The following is a 15154-nucleotide window of genomic DNA, read 5'->3' on the forward strand; positions in this document are numbered from 1 at the left end:
TAGCTGATTGGCTTAGGTTTACCCTGGACCTTTCCAGGAGCTACGGGTATCTTCGGGATAAGGTCATCCCCGTCCAAGATGGAGTCTGGAGACAAAAAGGAATCTCTCTGGCCCTCTCCGAGGTACAACACACAGTAAAGATACCTTAAAGTCTGTGTTAGAACTGGGCTTTCGAGCTCATGCCTGAAATCCTAGTATTCCACGGGTGGAGGTAGAAGGGCCACAAAGTTCTGTGGAGGCCAGCCTGGTCTCACAGAGAGCCAGTGAGGTCCAGGCCAGTAATGGTTACAAGGTGAGACAGCTGCCCTCCCCCACATCCTCAGGAGTTGTCCTAAAGTCAGCTGTGATGGTGCATGCCTGTAATCCCAGTAGTTGGGAGGCGGAAGCAGGAAAAGTTTGAGGTCGCCTATGGCTACACAGTTTGAGGCCTTACTGAGCTACACAATACAGGCGGAGGAGGAAGGGGGAAAAGGGTTTGTCATTTAAAGGCTGGACTCTTCCCCTCAGGACTTTTCTTGTACCTTGAGAAATGATATCTATTTCAAGGCTGTCCTCCGTCTCAGATTTCCTGCAGCCCTGGTCTTAGCTGAGGCTTTGGAGGTTGGTGTTTCTCTCTGCCCTGTCCTCATCCTAAAAGACCAAGAGCTTTGTATAATCTTACCCACTGTTTGCATTCCCATCCTCACCAATGAATCCCACCAGTGTGCTCCCCTAGAGGGGGATTCCTCAGTCATACTAGCAGCTGTGCTACTGCTCTTCCATCCTAGGCCCCCTTACCACAAGGACTGTGATTTCTGGCCCCCTTCCCATTCCCTGTGGGTGACTGCTCCTACCAGGGAACACCCACATCCTTGCCCAGAGCACAGCTGCAGAGACTGCCAGATCGCCAGATCTGAATAATATTTTTTAGGAAGTTTTTTTTTTTTTCCCTAATTGTGAAATAATTTTGAATCACCCTAAGCAAATTGCCAGGCAGTGGTGGAGCATAGAGCACACCTTTAATCCTAGCACTCTGGAAGCAGAGGCTGGTGGATCTCTTGAGTTTGAGGCTAGCCTGGTCTATTGAGAGAGTTCTAGGATAGCCAGGGCTACACAGAGAATCTCTGTCTCAAAACCAACAAACAAACAACCCCCCCCCCCCGCCAAAAAAAAAAAATTCTCAAAGAAACAACAAAAGAAAGAACGCAAGAAAGAAAGAAAAAGGAAGGAAGAAGAAAGGAAGAAACCCCTAAATCCTATTGGGTATGGTGGCATACATTATACTTGTCATTCCCGCACTCGGAAGGCAGAGGCAGCAGGGTTAAGTTCCAGGCCAGTCTGGGCAACAAAGTAAAAGTGTTTGAAAAAAATCCAATAAACAAACAAAGAAAGCAATCACCACCCTGAGTGAAATGTAGCAGTGTAGAGAGCACTTGGATGCCACAGTTTGCCCTTACTTATTCAGTCAAGCATTTCCTGCTATCTTTACAGAGACATAGACTTTTTTTTTTTTTTTAAATAGTTAGCCAGTTCTATTGAGATGTACTTCTGGCTCCATTTCCCTGGCTCAGGGCACCTATAGCCCTTCCTGGTTGGTTCCTTTGTTTTTCTGGCATCCCCAGGCCTCCTGTCCCTGAGGACATCCTTACTTTTCACTATTACAAAGTGATCCAAGCTCCTCCTGTTTTCCCTTCACTGGTCCTTGAATCAGTGATTTCTCTGTGTCTGCCATGGGTGTGGTGGATGGTCTTGACTTCTAGAGGAAGAGATAGCATGCTTCTCTTGGAAACTGAAGATCAACTCTGGCCAGACCCCAGAGAGCAAGTTTGCAGACTGTTTTCTTAGGGCCCAGGGTCTCCTTAGGTGAGCACTGCCAGGCTTCCTTGCCCTCTTACAGCTGCAGTCCTGAGCCAGCAGGAAGCCTGAACTTGCCAACTGCTTAGGCCAGGGCAGGAGGAAGGAGGGCAGGGAGCAGGGCTAGTACAACTTGGTTCTCTTTGCCTTTTCCTGGAGTCTTCCTACTGTTTCAGAGGGAGAGAGGGGAGGGCAGGAGGTGGGGGCAACTCAGCTGGAGAGTCAGTCAACATGAAACTCTTAATGGAGCGTGGCAAACTCATAATGGTTGAAGGTTAATAAAGAAGCTTTCATTTAGAAAGACCTTGGGAATCTACCGTTAAGTGGGAACTTCAACTTACCAAAGTGTGTGTGTGTGTGTGTGTGTGTGTGTGTGTCTGTGTATAAGACTGCTGGTCAGTGTGGGAAGCCCTGGGTTTAGTTGAGGGAGTGGAATGGAGACTTCTGAGTCTGAAACTTTGGGCAAGTCTGCAACCCTTTTCATAGCTAGCCAGCATGTCCACCTGCAGGCTGATAATGGATGACCTCTGGAACTGTAAGCAAGCCCCTCTTAAATGCTTTATTAGAGTTTCCTTGGTCATGGTGTTGCTTTGCAGCAATAGAACAGTGACTAAGGCACCTTTAGTTACTGAATCTTGTTTCAAAAATTAAAACAAAACAACTAAAACCTACAAAACTTTGCAGCATTTAGATGGCCAGCGAACCAGTGTGAAAAAATTACTAATGCTGTTATTTAACTTCAGTTTGTAATTTTTCAGTTGATGACTTCAGGGAAATGGCCTAAGCTGTTTCTGGTTGGGTTTCCTCATCGGTGAACTGAGGGCAGCAAGAGCACCTACCTCACTCAGGTGAGGTAACACAGGATGTAAATGACTCCACAGGTTTGACCCTTACTCTCTAAGACCCTCAAATTGTGTGCAGATATAGTGTAAAGACTAGAAGGACAGCAAATCACTGGCAGTATTGTTTTCTGGATGGTACTTTTTATTTTCTCTAATTTCCAAATAACTTTTTTTTTTTTTTTTTTTTTTGAGACAAGGTCTCATGTAGTTTAGCAAATTCACTCTGTAGCCAAAGATGACGGTGGACTTCTGATCCTCCCAAGTCCTGGGAATAAAGGAGTGTTCCCCACACTCAGTTTATATGGTGCTGGAGTTGGAATCCAGACATGGAATGCGTGACATGAAGCTTTCTACCTCAGTGCCAACAGTGGAGATGACCCTGAGTTCGAATCTTACAACCCACATAAAGCTTGGTGTGGCTCAAAGCACACATTTGTACTTCCAGTACTCTCACTGAGATGAAAGGTGCAGAAAGGAGAATTTGGGAGGCTCAAGGGCCAGCAAGCTTGGTGTACTCAGTCTAGGAGAAAGCAACAAAGTGACCCTATGTAAAATGTGGTGTGAGGATTGACACAGGAGGACAGACAGACAGACACACCCGTACTGTGGAGGCTGATCACATGGGCTTTATTAGAGTGCTCCTAAGAGTCTCCTTTTCCTGGAGTGCCAACCCCCTTTTGTAGAAATATAGGCTAGCCCTGTGTACCTCTTAGTAAAGGACAACAATGGCAGAACTAAGGAGACTGAGAGTGGAGAGTGAGTGTGGGAGAGATAAAGACTGTGTCTGTCTTAGCAGGAAGGCAAGAGATAATGGCCAGTGCCAGATTTAGACACAGCCACAGAAGCAATTCATACAGCTGGGTGGTGTCAACCTCAAGGTCTGGAAACACAACCAGCTTTAGGAGGAATACCCTCAGAGATGTGTGGAGAATACCCTCAGAGAGTTGCAGAGAGTGAAGCCCTGGGGTCGATCTCCAGCATACAACTGGAGGTGCTGGCATAACTTAAGCAAAAGACAAGGGTGTCTGGATGGAAGATGGGCATGGTGGTGCTGACCAGGAACCCCGGAACTCTGGAGGGAAAGGCAGGAGGATCCAGAGTTCAAGACTAGTCTGTGATGATTTCAAGGCCAGCCTGTGCTACAGAAGACCCTGCCTCAGAATAAAAATAACTCCATAAAGGGCCCGGCATGGTGGAGAACACCTTCAGTATCAGCCCTTGGGAGGAAGAGGCAGGCTGATTCCTGTGAGTTTGAGGCCAGCCAGTGTTACATGGGTAAGACACTGTCTCAAAAATTTAAAAGTAAGTATGATCAGTGAGTAAGGATGGCTCAGCAGGTGAAGCAGGTGCTTGCCACAGAGCCTAATGACCTGAATCAATCCTGTGAGGACTGAATCCCATGGATTGTTCTCTGACTGCTACATGTATGAGTGCGTGCAGAGAAAGAGAGAGAGAATAAAGCAAAGTAAGAGAGATCTAGGAGGGGAGAGCTTTTGAAATCTCTTCTGGTGTTTTTTTAAATTTTATTATTCCTGGTAGGAGAGGGTGTGCAGCTTTGAGAACAACTTGCTGGAGTTGGGTCTCTCTTTCTATAATGTGGATCCTGAGGCTCAAGTTCAAGTTGTTAGGTTTGATGGCAATGGACCCATCCTGTCCCTTCCTATTTTGTTTCTTTATGTCCTGAATCTGTTATGTACAGATTACTAGAAAATGCTCTAAGCCAGGCACTTGCGGTGCACACCTTTAATCCCGACACCTTCTTCCTGTTTCTTTCACTTCTTAAGTGTTTTTCTCCTGGTTACATGACTGCTCCTGCTAGGACAGCTTTTCTTGCTTCTTTTTTTTCTTTTTCAAGACAGAGTTTCTCTGTGTAACCTTGGCTGTCCTGGACTCTCTTTGTAGACCAGGCTGGCCCCCAAAATCACAGATCCGCCTGCCTCTGCATCCCTGAGGGCTGGGACTAAAGGCGTGTGCCACCAAACGTCAAAAAGATTTATATTTCTTTTTTTTTAAAGACAGAGTTTCTGTGTATTGTAGGCATTAGTTAAAAAACAAAACAAAACAAAACAAAAAAACGGTTTTATTTGCCTTTTCTCCCTTCTCCACCCCAATCCCTTCCAACACCCTAACACCAGGTAGAGTAGAGAAAGGGTTAGTGGGAGAGGGGGAACAGTTCTCTTAGCTGCTTCCTGCTGGTTAGGGTCATCCTGTTCCTTGGAGCCAGTCCAATCCTCATTTCAGGAGATCTCCAACTTCTTGTCTCACAACAGCAACCAGGAACAGCAAGGGAGAAGCAGGAGCAGTCTTGTTCTCTCACTGACCTCCACACTCTCCCGCCTTTGGCATTTATTCTTTCTCCACAGTTCTCAGATTTAAACTCTCTGCAACTGGCAAAGAGCTCCTCTCAGAGGCTGCACCAAGCAAATAGTCTGCTGCTGTGGACCACCTGACTCAATCCACCATCCCACACCTACGACCAAAACAGAAACATGTTTCAATCCACACCAGTATATAGTCCTGGCTGTCCAGGAACTCGGTCTTTAGACCAGGCTGGCCTTGAACTCAAAAGATTTACCTGCCGCCTCTGCTTCCCAAGTGCTGAGATTAAAGGCGTGTGCTACCACTTTCTGGAGACTCTGTCTTGAAATCCTCTACCCCCAGAAATAGAAAGGAAAAAAAAAAGAAAAAAATTTGAAAATTTAGGTGTAGATTCTGAAAGTTAACAGCAAAAATTAAATCCTCACCATGAAGCCCAGGCTAGCCTTGAATTTGACTCCAGAGTCCTAAGATTACATGCTACCATGACTTCTTTGTTATATGCATTTTAGGCAAATTTTTCTAACCTATAATTCTGTCTTCTTGGTAACCAAAATTCACATTCACAGTGGCTCTGAAGATGAAGTGAGGTTATGCACATACAGCTCATGAGTCAGTGTTCCCCGACTCCTGCTGAAATTCGGCATCCATAATTATTAACCATTATCTTAATAATGAACCAAGGGTGCCGGTAATACTCAGAACACAGCACACGGTAGGCATTCGTGAATGGATTCTGAGGTTGAAGATTACAAGATCAGCTCTGTGGTGGAATGCTTGTCTACTACAAACAAGGCTCTGTGGGCAATATAAGCCTAACATAAAAGTTTGTGGGTTTTATTTATTTATTTTTTGGCAGCCTTGGCTGGCCTGGAACTCACTATGTAGACTAGGCTGGCCTCAACCTCAAAAGGATCCTCCTGCCTCTGCCTCCCAAGTGCAAGGGCTGGGATTAAAGTGTGCACCACCACCACACCCGGCCACACAAAAGTTTTAAAGCCAGCTCAGTGTGAGTTAAAGGACACTCAAGGCTAACCTGTAAGTAAGCTCCTGAGCTCACAATCAATCAATCAATATCAAAACAGCGTGGTGGCTCAAAAAGATTAAAAAAAAAAAATCTCCTGTCGTGGTGGTGGAGCCAATCTTTAATCCCAGAACTCGGTGGAGACAGGAGAATCTTAGCGAGTTCGAGCCCTAATTTACACAGCGAGTTCCAGGACAGCCAGGACTACATAAGAAACCCTGTCTCAAAACAAGGGGCGTAAAAATCAAAACATTGAAAGAGTGGTTGCTTGTTCGGAGCCCCACTCCAGTGACCTCTCAGCTCCTTGGCGGCTGTCACTACACATCCTCAGCCGCAGTGTCAGCGAAGGCTGCCGTGCCGGCGGTCACGTGGAGAAGGATGACTAGGAGCGCATGTGCGATATAGGGGTCTCCGGAGTAGGCACCCTCAAACCCACGCTGAGCGGAGTGGATCTTCGACGCGGCGAGAGCTTTCGGGAATAGAGGACCTTGCGGGAAAACCTGGTACTGTCTAGGAAGAGTGCAGCGGGAACTAGTGCGAAGATCCGGCTCACCGGTTTGGGGTCGCTGCCAAAACGGGGCGGGGCTACGGTGGTAACCACGCCTACCTCTCTGCAGAGGCTGCTAGCAGCCTTCGCCAGCAGCCCCCTCGGTTTCTTCTCTTGGAGCTCTGCAGCGTGCACACGCGAATGCTGTCGTGAATAAGGCGTGGCCGACTTCCAACCCCCTCCCCCAATACATGCCGAGGCCTCGCCCCTTCCGCACGGGTCACCTTTTAGTACTGCAGCACTTGCTTGAGGGTCCGCCAGAGGGGCTGGGTCAGCAGAAGCTCCGCCCACATCTTTGCGGAGGCCGCGCCCCTCCCTGGGTTCCTTCAACTCCTAGGCTGGTGGAATAGGAGGGCGTGGCCTAGACTGGGCCTGGGCGGGGCGTGACGTCGCGGGGCGGCCGGCCGCCCGGGAGGCGGGGCGGCGGGGAGGCGGTGGCCCGCTCGGCCCAGGCCAGCCCGCTGCTGCGGCGATCGGTGTGCTTCGGACAGCGCGGGGAGCCGGCTCCGGACAGCTTCCCACAGCTGCCACGTTTGTCGCTCCATCCCGGGGTCCGCCATGGCCCTGGTGCGGGACACTGAACCGGCGGCCGGGTCCTCCCGCTGGCTGCCCACGCACGTCCAGGTGACCGTGCTGCGGGCCAGTGGGTTGAGGGGCAAGAGCTCAGGCGCCGGCAGCACCAGCGACGCGTACACGGTAATTCAGGTGGGCCGAGAGAAGTACAGCACCTCGGTGGTGGAGAAGACGCAAGGCTGCCCGGAGTGGTGCGAAGAGTGTTCGTTCGAGCTGCCGCCCGGCGCCCTGGATGGCCTGCTGCGGGCGCAGGAGGCAGATGCGGGCCCTGCGCCCTGGGCCTCGGGCCCCAACGCCGCCTGCGAGCTGGTGCTCACCACCATGCACCGCTCACTCATCGGTGTGGACAAGTTTCTGGGCCGGGCCACCGTGGCTCTAGACGAGGTCTTCCGCGCAGGCCGCGCCCAGCACACGCAGTGAGTCCTGGGGCTCTGGGAGGGGCACAGAACGGTTGGAAGGCCTAGCCTGGCGAGACTGGTGGGGCGTCGGGATCCCGACCTCGCGCTCAAGGACACAAACCGACACACTAGTTGTTATTTCTCATTTTGAGGGTCCCCCCCCGACTTTCTTCCAAATAGCCTGGTGGGCCTGGGAGGCCTGATGGAGTTGGCGCAGTGACCAAGCGTTAGGAGTACACGGCCAACTAAAGTTCGGAGTGGGATTCTGAGGCTGTGGGAATTCAAGAAGGGAAATTTCAGAGCTTCGGGCCTGCTTTCCTTTCAAAGAGGCGCCCAGCCTGTAGGGGAGTTGGAGAGGCTGTCTCACCTTGTAGAGGCAGCAAGGTGAGGTGTCATCTTCCAGGGCAAGATTGAAGGGAGACACCCTAGCAAACCCAGGGGTTACACAGGACACGAGCCTCTTTAATGTTCAAGGATGCCCTTCACCATCTAGACATACTCCTTGACTCTGTGCCCAGGGTACCAGGACTTGAGAGAACTGGGCAACCTCCTTAGAGTAAAGGAAAGAAACGCTTAGGTCAGTGAGACAGTGGCGTGGTTATAATAATGTTCGACAGTTCTCCAGATTATTTTCTCTAGAAAGTATAGTGGGGTTTCTTATTGTTTTGAGACAGGGTCGATCTAGGTAGCTCTGGCTGTTGTGGAACTTGCTATGTAGATCAGGCTGCCTTTGCTATGTAGACCAGGCCAGATCCTCCTGTCTTTGTCTCCCCAATGCTGGGTTCAAAGGCCTGGGACAACAAAACCTTAGTGTAAGGATAGGAGGTTTTAATTATTTATTTTGTCAGGGTTTGGCTTTCCCCAAGGTGGTACATTAAAGGTGGTACACACCTTTAATGCTAGCACTTGGGAGATAGAGATGTGTAGTGTAGATTTCTGAGTTTGAGGCTAGCCTGGGCTACATGGTGAGTTTCAGGCCAGTCAGGATTACACAGACAAACCCTGTCTTGAAAACCAAACCAAACCAACCAAACAAAGACCTAAGACTTTGAGCACTTTTTCCTGTTTGGGCCAGGGACCATCTGGAAGTCAGTTCCCAGGGCTGACCACCTGCTGTGGCTCTCTGGAGCAGTTAATTTCTAAGCCTCCTGGGTGGGGTCCCAGAGAATGGGTGCAGAATGGTGTCCTACATAGGAGAGGTGCTGGAAAAGGTTTGCAGCTTTTGAGTAAATCAAGGAAGGTTTGCTGGAGAGGAATGAGCCTTGAGCGTGGTGGAGACAAGAGGGGGAAAGCTGGATTTTAATAGAGAAGGGTCTGACCTGAATGATTTTTTTTCTCCCAAAAAACAAGAATAAGGAAGGGCTTTCCTGGCTGGCCTACTGTGGCTGGGCTGGGAGAGACCCGGGTACATTCCAGGCAGGGCTGGGAACTGACTTCATCTCCCCTCCCGTGGCTTCTCTCCTTCCCTTGCTGTTTGGTTGCTGGGTGTGGAGTCATGAGGTTTAACTTGGTCCTTGTTTTGTTCATTTTCCTCCACCTTTTGTGTCCTTTCCCTTCTTCCCGGTCCAGGCAGACCAGGGTGCTGGGTGTGGGATGGAATGCTCTCTCCTGATCTCATACTTTTTTCCATTACCTCTTCCTGTCACCCCTTCAACATTCAGCTGTTCCAACCAGGCTGGTACATTATTTGTGGGATATGTATTAGGGGGAGGGTAGACTAACAAGGGAAAAAACAATAACAAAAAACTAGTTTTCAGGGAGACACTTCTTTGATTTTTTTTTTTTTCCTTTTCAGTTCATGCCCTTGCTTCCCTCTTGGCCTTGAATTTTTCTTGGTGGAGCTGGTCTAGCCTGCAAGTCCAGGTGGGCCTGTTTTCAGCCAAGAACAGTGCTCCCGGGAGAATCCGACATGTTATCCCTTGATCTGAATGGGAGCCTTAATTTACTTTCAGAAGTCATCTTTTCCACAAGCATTGTTTCACACCTTCCTGGCAGCCTTGCTGCTGATGCTCTGACCTGGCTTATTTATAGAGTTGGAGAGGGCAGGAAGTGGGACACTTAGGGTGGGCAGAGGAAAGTCCACGCAGTTAGCCCGCTCTGGTCCTCTAGTCACTGGACCTCACAGTATGCTTGGTCACTGACAGAGAACCAGGGCTGCCATTTCTGTTCCACATCCCTCATGCTCTAATGGCCACCTCTGAAGCATTTCCTGGACCACCCTGGCCTGAGCCACTGAAGCAGAGAAGATCAGGGGGAACATCCTCAGGTTTGGATACTGGTGGAAAAGTACTGTATTCACGTTAACTCCAGGAGGCAGGAGTGGAGGGAGCAGGTGGTGAGCCCCTGTCACCTAGGGAATCTGACTTGGGAAGGGCAGGCTTGTGGTTAAGAGGAGGCTGAGAATTGCATGGAGCAGATCCCTTTCTCAAAATGCTACTTCATGACAAGGCAGGTTTACCTTGAGTGTCTCAGTTTACTAGTCTTTAAAAAGGGGGTAACTTATACCTTCCCAGGGTTGATGTGAGTGATGAAATCAGAACGCAGAGGAAGACCTAATGCAGTTCCTAGGCACTGTGAGTGTGTGTACATCTGTACATGCATGCATGTATGTGGGGTGGGTCAGTGAACAGTAGTGATGGTCATGTTAGCAATACCACCTGGCAGTCCACACCTGGAAGGAGTCCTCTGCCTTAGAACTGCTCAAGAACTTGTAAATCTGGGAAAGCCTCATGACCATGGCTGGTGACAGGAGGAGTATCAGACTTCCCAGCCGCCTCTGCAGCCCTTGGGAGGCTCAAGAACTTGAGCTGCACCTGGGAGGCATCCATGGCCCTAAAGCCAGGCTTAGGTCACCTAATGGCTCTGCAGCTCTCCCTGGCAGCCTTGCTTGGCATTGCCCATGCCCTGGAGGAAGGTGCGCTGGCACAAGGCTGGTTCCTTAGCTATTTCGCCACATCTTTGCAAGGATCACAGTGGTAGATTGCCTATGTAGATGGGTAAGATGCCATCTGTGAGCCTTGTTGTAATAAAGATGTCTGCTTTCATGAGGGTAGGGTTGGAGTTGCTATGGGACTTCACTTCCTGTGCCGAGGCTCTAGCTATCCCAGAGACCCCTGAAAGTCACTTCTCTGTGAGACACTCATCAATGTGAGAGGTTCAATGTGGAGACTTTTGAAATATCCAAAGAGGAAATTCATGTCTCCACACCCCAACCAGGGATGTAATTCAGTGGCTGGTGTGTGCTAGGCAAACACACTCTTGCTGAGCTGCATTTTCAGCCCTCAGAGAGGAAGCTCTCAAGACAAAAAACGTGCTACACATGACACATGGTTACAGCTACTTCCCCTCTGGAGCACCATCGCCCTCCATGACATGAGTGTTGGTTTGGCTGGGACAACTCTAATGTGCTTCTCCCTTCTAGCCTTTTTCTCCAGAACTCCCAGGGGAGCCAGGCTTGCCACCCTGGCTCCCAGGACCTAGATGGGATAGTGGCAGCTTAGTGCTCTTTGTTACCTGTGGGGTCAGATGGGGACATTTGGACTCCTGTGGGTTTACTGCTGTGGTTGTAGCTTGTACCACATGGGAATGATCCTGAATAACTTGGGCAGCAGGACTTTTGGAATAAGAGGCTAGGGAGTCTGTCATTGAGCTTTGTGTGTGGGGAGACCAGCTTTTGGGCCCCTGAGTGTGCTGGTTGGTCTGTACTAGGTGAAAGGGAGAACCCAGTACAGACCATTTGCCTTCTCCCTGGTCCCAGCCTTGAAGCCTATGGCACAGAAATAGATTGGGTTGGTTCGCTGGAAAAGCCACGGCTTTGGGTTTGTCAGCCCGGACCAGTTGTCTTTGCTCATCATAGTCTAAAACTGTGTGTGCTCATGGTCAGGCTGCTAACAGTACCCCTTGAGTGGCTTTTTCAGTTCCTGCCCAGCCTGTGCCATTGTTTTATCTTTAAAAAAACTTTTTTTTTTTTTTGAAAGGACAGCCCCAGGGAAGCTCATGGGCATGGAGGTCTGAGGGCAGAGGTTCTTCCTAGCTGGTTATGGCTATTTTAAGTTCTGATTCTCCTGCCCCTATACCCTAAGAGCTGGGATGACTGGCGTGAGTTGAGCCATTATGCTTGGCTGTTGGGAGGTCTCTGGGGCTTCTTTTCACCCTATAGCCCTGTAACCTTCTTTCACTGGCTTCTAGGTGTGACCTGGTTTTCAAGAAGCAGCCAAGTCCCATCCACACTTTGTTTTAGGCTCCTGCTTGAACTCCAGGTCTGGAATGGAGCCTGGCGGCTGCTGGGAAAAGACATGGCCACACTGAGAAGGTGTCATTAGGATGAACATACTTCATGTCTTGATTGTGGTCCAGTGGCCTACCCCTACATAGGGTTGTTTGAGCAGCATTGTGGGGTCAGGGAGGTTCTGGGAGGCCAGGGGAGGAAGTGTGACTCCCTCTCCCTGGCATGGTGGCTTCCCCTTTCCTTTGAATCTGCCCCTGGCCCTGAGCCCAGGGCCGGAACCAGGCCGTCACCAGGGGTCTATGGCCAACCTCATCTGCCCCTCCTCACTCCACTATGGGAGACCAGGTACAAGTCAGCAGAACCCCTGTCCTGGCTGACATTGAGGCCTGGTTTTACTTTAAATTTTTTTCCTATGCTACAGTGTCACTGCAGTTTTGAGGCTGACCTGGAACTTACTATGTAGTCCAGGCTGCAGCTGGCCTCCCCTTGTTATTGTAGCCATCCTGGCGCTGTGGCGTTTTCCTTGCTGCTAAACTGCTGGTCTGGCTTTCTCCAGATGTTTCCTTGCCCTTCCCACCCTGTTCAGGACAGATGACTAACACAATCACGGGAGCGGCTGTTGCTCTGTGGAAATCAGCTCCCACACTTTATTTCACTTTATTTTCCCTATATAGTGTGTTCTCAGACTGGATCCGGGAAGCCTAGTACAGAAAAGCTGGTCACTTTTTTTTTTTTTTTTTTTGGTTTTGTTTTGTTTTGTCTTTTCTATTTTGTTTTTGAGACAGGGTTTCTCTGTATAGACTTGGCAGTCCTGGACTTGCTTTGTAGATGAGGCTGGCCTTGAACTCACGGAGTTCAAGTTCCACCTGCCTCTGCCTCCCAAGTGCTGGGATTAAAGGTGTGTGCCACCACGCCTGGCTACTACTTTGTTGTTTTTTGAACTGGCTTCCCTATGGATGAGAGGGGTCTTGATTTGTGGTGATGAGGCCTTGCATGGGGTTAGGCCCAGTGTCTCCTCAGCCAGCAGTGAGCAGGGCTTCCAGAAAGATGCTGTGGAAGAGGTCTAGCAGGTCACCCAACCTTTGGTTCACCCTTTTTGAAGTGGGTCTTTACACTGGAAATTCCAGCCTCAGAGCTAGAGGAAGGCTGGAGTGTGTGGGCACTGCCCCTGGGGAGAGGGAGAAGAGAGCCCAGAAGCTACTCAGTAGTCAGGGAGGGTGTGGCTCTCTGTGGCTTCTGGTAAGCCCTGGCAACCTGAAGAGTTATGAGTAAGAAAGAGCCGGTATTTGGGGTCTGCATCCAGGGGTTGCCATGGGTTGGGAGCATGGATATGGGTAGCAGACAGGGCTGTCTGGGCTCCCTATAGGCCCGGAGAGGTAGTTTTCTCTATAGGCGTCCTGGAGCACATGACAGAGGGTGAGAGTAGTCTTCAGAGGGGAGGGGCTCAGGGGAGAGACATGGACATCTTTCTGCATTGGGAGGAGGCACTTTAGTTAAAAGCTGTGTTTTGGGCCAGATGGGCCACTGGGTTTGCTATAGTCAAAGCCAGCCTCCTAAAGGTGATGACACACTAGAGACCTGATGGGTGGCCATCAGAGAGCCTGTCTGCCTCCTAGCCCCAGGATTGGTGGCTTCTTTTTGTCTTGTTCTAATGTGTCAGTCACCAAAACCTTTCTAAGACTTCCCTCATCTCACAGCAAGCCTATGAGCTGTCATTGCTGTCACCTTACTTCATGGCTGAGTAGTTCTCGGTACAGAGAAGTGAATTGACTTTGTCACAACACACCACCATAGGAACATTGGCTTATCCCTCCCTCCCCCAACCCCTGCCTTGCACGAGTACAGGTGCTTGGTGGAGTCTTGCTGAGGCTTCCTCTTTCTCTCCAGTATGGCTCTCCCAATCTTGGGGTTGGCCTTGGGGACCTGCTCTCCCTGAGTTATGAGTTAGGCAGTTCATGGGTGTCTGTGGGTCTAGCTGGTCATGCTCATCTAGGGAATGAGTGTTGTTTGGGACCTGGGACCTGATATATCACAAGGGTAGGGGGAGGCCTGGGGCACTCCTCAGACTTGGATGGGCCGCTCCAAGTCTCCCCAGCTCCTCCTCATGTGACCCGTGCTTATTTGACTTGACTGAAGGCTGTGAGCCCTCCTGTTCTTCCTCTGCAGTGATGCGGTGTTTGTTTTCCATTGTTTTCAGCATCTGGGAAGCCTTTTTTGAGGTCCCATTGTAACCATTGTGCCTGGGCAAGTGCTGGGGGGGAAAGAAGAGAGGGAAATGGGTCTCTCCAAGAGAGGGTCAGCAGTGTGTTTGAGAGGAGACTTAGCAGGAAGCTTCCCCCACCCCCCCGAACCAGCAGACAGCCCACCTCAGAGGGAGAGTCAAGAAAATGTATTCGGCTGGAGGAATCACACTTGGCCTCCTGGGGGTGGGGGGTGCAGTCGGGCCCTGATGCAGCCCAGTGATCAGAAGTATGGGGAGAGGCATCGAGGGGAGTTGAGCTGAGTACATCTTGCCCTCCCCGCCACCTTGGGTCACCCTGCTCTCCTTCTCGGAGGCAGCCAGGCTTCCCAGCTCTGGGGTGAGCTTCCAGACTTCTTTCCTGCATCACAAGCAACCGAGCTGCATATTTTCTCCTCCCTGTTTGTTTGCCCAAGTGCAACATTCTCAGATGTAGCTCTGTACCTATGACCCACCTGCTTCACTTTCCCACACAGGGGAAATGGTCTCTATCCAGGGTTCAAACAGAGGTTCCGGAGGAGGGTGGTCACCTCTTGGCTCTGGCCTCTCTGGCTCATGGTTCCTGGGCAAGTTAGTTTAGGAGCACCGTGGAGATTAGGTGGCTTATGGAGAGGTCTTTCCTTCCCTCGTTGCTGAAGTTCCCCATGAAAGGTTGTCTTTCCAGCTCCTTCCTTCCTCCTGCGTGGTCCTGGCCACCTCAGCCCTTGAGGCAAGTGACAGCCTATAATACGCCTTCCATAGACAATAAACCCAAAGCTTTTGTATGTGGCTGGCCTACTTCTCAGCATGCAATCCCAGGATTACCTCATTTCACTCCCTCCTGAGGCAGCAGGGTGACCCCTATTTCCACAGCCACGAAAGACTGGGGTCTCAGGACAAGGAATGGTCTGTTAGTGGCGGGCAGATTCCCGATTTCAAGCCCAGTGCACTTTCCCCCCGCCTGTGCTTCTGGCCCTACACCCCAGATATCTGCCATTCCTGTCTGCTGGTTAGACTTGCCTCCTGGCATTTTTATAGCATGGGGCTCCTGGCCCCTTCTGAGACCAGCTGACAGGCAGACCTTTGGAGCTTAAGGCAGTGGGACAAGTATTACAGGAGATGTTTTTGTGAAGGAAGTGGGGGTGGGGGCTGAGTCTGGCTGTGGTGTGAGGTGA

The 15154-nt window shown here is 50.3% G+C and overlaps 1 protein-coding gene and 1 long non-coding RNA gene across 4 annotated transcripts in view; one reads left to right on the top strand and one right to left on the bottom strand.

The window, feature by feature from the left end:
* Positions 1–4756: 4756 nt before the first annotated feature.
* On the bottom strand, positions 4757–6764 carry LOC129684495 (uncharacterized). The gene is made up of 3 exons (XR_008721353.1): positions 6623–6764; positions 5251–5326; positions 4757–5145 (listed from the first exon to the last, which is right to left on the bottom strand). It is a non-coding gene; the product is annotated as an uncharacterized LOC129684495 (long non-coding RNA).
* Positions 6765–6999: 235 nt separating this feature from the next.
* The window catches only part of Rab11fip5 (RAB11 family interacting protein 5), a 38559-nt gene continuing 30404 nt past the window's right edge, over positions 7000–15154 (top strand). For all 3 annotated transcript variants that reach the window (XM_055617621.1, XM_055617622.1, XM_055617623.1), the window contains exon 1: positions 7000–7551. In XM_055617621.1, the coding sequence (XP_055473596.1) occupies positions 7121–7551 (431 nt within the window). In that variant the 5' untranslated portion in view covers positions 7000–7120. The remainder of the gene's footprint in view (positions 7552–15154) is intronic.

This window comes from Psammomys obesus, unplaced genomic scaffold (genome assembly GCF_907164565.1).
Source record: "Psammomys obesus unplaced genomic scaffold, mPsaObe1.curated_primary_1811, whole genome shotgun sequence".
NCBI lineage: Eukaryota > Metazoa > Chordata > Mammalia > Rodentia > Muridae > Psammomys > Psammomys obesus.